General features: G+C 54.5%; 1 protein-coding gene across 1 annotated transcript; it reads left to right on the plus strand.

The window, feature by feature from the left end:
- Positions 1-417: 417 nt before the first annotated feature.
- IL17A (interleukin 17A) lies at positions 418-5,890 on the plus strand. The gene is made up of 3 exons (XM_039910086.1): positions 418-453; positions 4,061-4,305; positions 5,090-5,890. The coding sequence occupies exons 2-3, from the start codon at positions 4,091-4,093 to the stop codon at positions 5,325-5,327; spliced, it is 453 nt and encodes a 150-aa protein (XP_039766020.1). The 5' UTR covers positions 418-453; positions 4,061-4,090; the 3' UTR covers positions 5,328-5,890.

Consider the following 5,890-nt stretch of genomic DNA (forward strand, 5'->3'; position numbering starts at 1 on the left):
GCGAGAGCGGCGGAGGGAAAGGGGGGCGAGAGAGTCGAGATGAGTAGAGAGGGTGGAGTTGAGAGCGGAGACCCGATCGTCGAGAGTGGGAAGTGAGGACGGGGGGCAAGGGGGGGAGAGATGCCTTTGGAAAGACGGATGGGATCGAGAGAGCGGAGGTCTCTGTGGGGGAGTAGCGAAGATCGGCAGGGGGAGGGAGTGTGAGAGATGAGGCAGGTGAGAAGGTTATGGTCAGAGAGAGGGATTTCAGAGTCGGTGAGGGAGGAGATAGTGCAGCGGTAGGAGACGACGAGATCGAGGGTGCGACCGAGTCGGTGAGTGGGCGCGGTACGGCGGAGCGGGAGGTCGGCAGAGTCGAGGAGGGATCGCAGGCGGGCGGCAGAGGAGTACGTCCATGCGGATGTTGAAGTCTCCGAGGATCGGAATGGGCAGAGAGAAGGAGAGAAAAGGAAGGTAAGAAAGGGGTCTAGGTGGTCGAAGAAGTCGGAGGTGGGACCGGGAGGGCGGTCGATGACGGCGACAAGTATCTGGAGGGGGTGGTAGAGGCGAACGATGTGGGCTTCGAAGGAGGGGAAGGAGCGGGGTGGGGAGGAGGGATAGTGCGGAAGCGGCGACGGGGCGAGAGGAGGAAGCCGACGCCTCCTCCCTTACCGGAGAGTCTGGGGGAGTGGGAGAAGGAGAGGCCGCCGCCGGAGAGAGCGGCGGCGGAGACCGTGTCATCGGGAGTGAGCCAGGTTTCCCTAAGGGCGAGGAAGAGGAGAGAGCGGGAGAGGAAAAGGTCATGGGTGAAAGGTAGTTTACCTGTAATGGAGCGGGGGTTCCAGAGGCCACACTTGGAAGTAGTTGTAGGTGCAAGGGGGGGAGGTGGGGGAGAGCGGGGGGGGGGGGAGGGGAGGGTTTGGATGGGAAGAAGGTGGCGGGGCCCTGGTCGGGGAGAGGGGGATGAGGGGTGGCGGTGGGACAGGAGGACTGGGAGGGGGCCTGGGTGGGGAAAAGGGAAGGGGGAGGGGGTGAGGAGTGGGTTTGGTGGGGGGGAGAGTGGGGGAGGGGGAAGAGGGGTGGCACTGGGAAAGCGGGGGACTAGGGCGGGGGGGGGGAGGAGGCAGAGGAGAGAGCCGGAAAGAGCTGGGCGAGAGAGGGGAAGGGGAAGGGGAGGATAGGAAGGGGCGGGAGGGAGGAGGGGGGTGGAGGGACACGGCGAGGCCAGAGAGGTGGGTGGCAGCACTGACAATAAACAATAACAAGCGAAATCGGGAATATAGCAACATGATACAGAATGATACAATACGATAGTGTTAATAAGTGGGCGATGACCAGGGTCGGGGGTCGACTCGATTAAGGGTCGACCTGATCAAAGTCAAAGTCAAAGTCAAGTGGCTGGTGAGGCCAGAGAGGCGGGTGGCAGCACTGACGACAGTAAACAGTAACAAGCGAAATCGGGACTATAGCAACATGATACAGAATGATACAATACGATAGTGTTAATAAGCGGGCGATGACCAGGGTCGGGGGTCGACTTGATTGAGGGTCGACCTGCTGAAACTCAAAGTCAAGCGGCTAGCGGCAGGGAGAGTCCCAGAGCTCATGACCAAACGCCTCTGAGGCGGCGGCGGGGGCCCTGACGTCGTCGGAGGGGGTGTTGCGGGCGTAGGCGGCGGCTAAGGTAAGGTAACACGGTGACAACAAGGACATCGTCGCCCAGGGCGGAGGCAGGGGAGATGAATCACCTCACGGGGGAAGAGGGAGCGAGGGCTTCCCCAAATGGCCGCTTCAGGAGGAGTGCGGGGGGCGTTTGGGGAGCACGACGTCCCCGGGCCCAAGCAGGGGGACACAACGTCCCCAGGGCCGAGAAGGGGAGCACAACGTCCCCGGGCCCGAGCGGGGGGGGCACAAAGTCCCCTGGGTCAAGCAAGGGAGCGCGATGTCCCCAGGGCCCGAGCAGGAGAGCACGATGTCCCCAGGGCCGAGCAGGGGAGCACGATGTCCCCGGGCCCGAGCAGGGGAGCGCAATGTCCCCAGGGCTCGAGAAGGGGGACACGATGTCCCTAGGGCCGAGCAAGGGGGCACAATGTCCCCTGAGTCAAGCAGGGGAGCACAATGTCCCCAGGCCCGAGCAGAGGAGCACGATGTCCCCAGGCCCGAGCAGGTGGGCAGAATGGGGGCCGGTGGCTGGGAGTCTGTGGGGGCGGGGGGGAAGATCCTTAGTGTCGGAGTCCTTGAACGGGGGTGCGGAGGTCCAGATTGCGAAAGGATGAGGAGGGCGCCGGTCCGGGCGGTCCAAGGCTCAGCTCCCGGGAGAGGCGGTCCCGGCGTGGATGAGTCGGCGGTCGGCGGCCAAAGGGCTGCTGAAGGGCTAGCCGGGAACGGGGGCCGGGCGGTCCAAGGATCCGCTGCAAGGGAGGAGAGCTCCCGAGTCCATGCGGTGGCCGATTCAGTCGGGAACAAGGGGACCGGCGGTCCAAAACTCAACCCCAGGGGAGCAGAGATCCCGAGCCCACACAAACATCTCTGGGAACATCAACCGACGCTGGTCTGGGGATGACTAGGGGAGGCCTTTTCTAGCAAGTCTTTCCCCAAAGGTGGGAAGAGAAGTCACACAGCAGGAAGAAGAATAAAAGCTGCCAGGGGAAGTGAAGCAGCAGTGTCAAAATCTCTGCTCTTCCCTGGCTAGAAAAGAAAAAAAGTGTCAGCACACCTATAAAGATTAAACTCTCTCTGGCCAGAGGCAGTCCCTTTTCGGAGCACTATCTAGTCAACGGTTTAAAGGTGGCCGCTAGATTTGAAGGAGTCGGACATGAGGAAATGGGAGGGTGACTAGCTGAAAATGATATTAGCGATCAATCGATCGTATTGACAGAGTGTCTACTATAGGCAAGACACGCTGATAAGCCTTTGGTGGAGTGTGAGAGTCCCTCTAAGAGCTTACAAATCGAACAGCAGAGCAAAGGCTGACTGTTAATATCAATAATTCATCAATTCTCCCCAACAGACAATGTAGTCTAAAAGGGCAGGAGAGAGGACCACATTCGCAGTTCAGAGATCTAGAGCCCGTTACCGAGCCAACGCCAACCCTGGGGCTTAATTTTGGGGGTAAGGGCTTGACCTCTCTAGGCCTCAGGGGTACTGTAGGCTTTAATCATGAAGAATGATGGATTGATCAGGTGTAGGGTAATTTAACTGGGTCAATTCCTACAGAGCCTTAGATTCAGGGCCTGGAAAACATTGGGTAGAACCAAAAACCTATACTGTCGGCCCTGTACTCTTCCAGACTGTTGAGGAGCCCAGTCCGGAAGAAGCAGCGTGACGAATCGGATAGAATTCGGGCCTGGGAGTCGGAAGGACGTGGGACATAATCCCAGCTCTCTCTCATTCGTCTGCGGTGTGTGACCTTGTTGGGTAAATCACTTAACTTCTCTTTGCCTCTAGCACTTCATCTGTAAAATAAGGATTAAAGCTGGGACTCCCATTTGGGACATGGACTGTGTCTAACCTCATTTGCTCGTATCTCCCCCAGCGCTTAGTACAGTGGCTGGCGCATAGTAAGCACTTGACAAATACCGTAAAATAAAACAGGCACATAATGGTTAAGACTCTGGGAACGATGATGACGCCTGGAGAAAATGTAACAGAACGGGAAACATTTTATTAATGATAAGAAGAAGAAGAATGGTATATGTTAAGCGCTTACTGTGTGCAAAGCACTGTTCTAAGCACTGGGGTAGATACACGGTAATCAGGTTGTCCCACGTGGGGCTCACAGTCTTGATCCGCATTTTACGGATGAGGTAACTGAGGATCAGAGAAGTTAAGTGATTTACCCAAAGTCACACAGCTGATGAGCGGCAGAGCCGGAATCAGAACCCACGTCCTCTGACTCCCAAGTCTGTGCTCTCTCCACTAAGGCACTCTGCTTTTGGTAGGCCAAAGTATATATATATATATATATATATATATATATATATATAATGTAATATATATATATGTATGTTGAACCTATTTGCAAAACTGGTATAATCCACATACCTAACTTCTCTCTGATCTATTTCCCTCTTTCATTCAGGTTCAATTTCTGTTCCCGACCCTGGTTTTGATGGCCACGCTGCAGGAATCCGTCTTGGGGAAGGCAATAGCCGCAAAGCAACCCCAAAACAACCTCCACCTGAAAAAAGAAAAAGGCTGCCCTTCTTCAGAAAGTGACGACTTCCCCCACAGCGTGACAGTCAACCTGAGCATAACAAACGGAAACGGCACCTCCAAAAAGTTTCCGTCCGTCAACAAACGCTCCACCTCTCCTTGGGAGTACTAGTAAGTGAGACCCCCCCTCTCCCTCCTAGCTTGAAAGATTTCCACTGAATGGCATCCTGGATTCCACGTTGTACCTTCTTGCCTGGTACAACATTACCGGGTGCTGCTTTTTATCCTTAGTATTCTAATCATAATAATTATTATTATACCAACAATAATTATTATTATTATTACATCTGTACACCCCACTACTTGTGTCCTGTGTGACCTTGGACAAGTCACTTCATTTCTCTGTGCCTCAGTTACCTCAACTGTAAAATGGGGATTGAGACTATGAGCCCCATGTGGGACAGGGACCGTGTCCATCCCAACTTGCTTGGATCCACCCCAGTGCTTGTATCCACCCCACCCCCCCCCCCCTTCTACATCCTAGAAGAGACATCCGTCATTCTAAATCAACTCTCCAACTCTCTCTTCCTCGACTGCGTACACTCACAGCCCCACGGTGCATAGATTCCCATCCTTGCCCTTCCAACGGCGCCGGGCACATAACAAGCACTTAACAAATACAATAATAATAATTGATGAGCTATCTGTGTATCCTCTCCTCTGGCTACCGCGTCCGTATCTCCCCTGTTCTTCCACTGTCTCGTAAGATCCCCCAGAGCGGGGGATCACGTCTCGGCATCTCCTAATCTTCCCTCAGCCCCTAGTCTAGCTCGCCCCTTCCGGGAGGCCTCCTCGGGAGATGCCGTCGTCGATGGGGAAGATAACGAGGTCGAGGTTAACCGGCGCCTCTCCCCTCCTGGGAATTCACCTTCGCTTGTTCCTTTCTCCCCTTCAGTCTGAACGAGGACCCCAACAGATTCCCGTCCAAGATCTTGGAAGCCAAGTGCAGCACCACCGGTTGTCTCGATGCCCAGAAGAAGGAGGACCCCCACATGAACTCCCTGCCCATCCAGCAGGAGATCCTGGTCCTGAGGAGAGAAACCCAGAGCTGCCCCACCTCCTTCCGGATGGAGAAGATACTGGTGTCGGTGGGCTGCACCTGTGTCACCCCCAACATCCACAGACTGGGCTGAGAGCCGCCTCGGTCTGGCCTCGGCCATCCCGACTGGGAATTCCACCTGCCCCACCGCCTCAAATCCATCGAAACCGCCGCCTTGGTCCAGCCGGGCCTAGTCTCCCCAGCTCTCCGAGAAGCCGCCAGAAAATCTTAAATTCTATGTCAGGTTTATAACTCAGTGGGACTTGGGATCAGAAATCTCTTTCCATTTTGAAACCCAGGAGTTACGGGTCCCCTAAGGGAGAGGGAATGCGCTGCTTGCGATTAGCTTTGAAAAAATTCTCTTGAACTGAGAAGGTGTTCTAGAAGCGGGAGTTCTGCTTTTCAGAAAGTGAAACCTCTTTAACTGAGAAGCGGTCTAGAAGCAGCAACCATACTATTTAAAAAGCGAAACGAGTATTTATATGATCTATTTATCTATTTATAATGCCTCTGAGATTCGGGAGAAATGTAATATATTTTGTATTTATTACCTTTATGAGACATGACTATCGCACCTGAGAAGCCTACTCTCTTATTCTGTGTACCGTGTGGCACTTGAGAATAATTACCCTGTGAATAAAGACATAGAAGGAAAGA

The sequence above is a fragment of the Ornithorhynchus anatinus genome, chromosome X1 (assembly GCF_004115215.2).
Source record: "Ornithorhynchus anatinus isolate Pmale09 chromosome X1, mOrnAna1.pri.v4, whole genome shotgun sequence".
In the NCBI taxonomy this organism is placed as follows: Eukaryota; Metazoa; Chordata; class Mammalia; order Monotremata; family Ornithorhynchidae; genus Ornithorhynchus; species Ornithorhynchus anatinus.

Bases quoted from the DNA above. Each gene is read 5' to 3' on its own strand.
- IL17A (XM_039910086.1), top strand. From the start codon at position 4,091: ATGGCCACGCTGCAGGAATCCGTCTTGGGGAAGGCAATAGCCGCAAAG. The intron at 4,306-5,089 runs GTAAGTGAGACC...TCTCCCCTTCAG, and splicing joins ACCTCTCCTTGGGAGTACTA to TCTGAACGAGGACCCCAACA.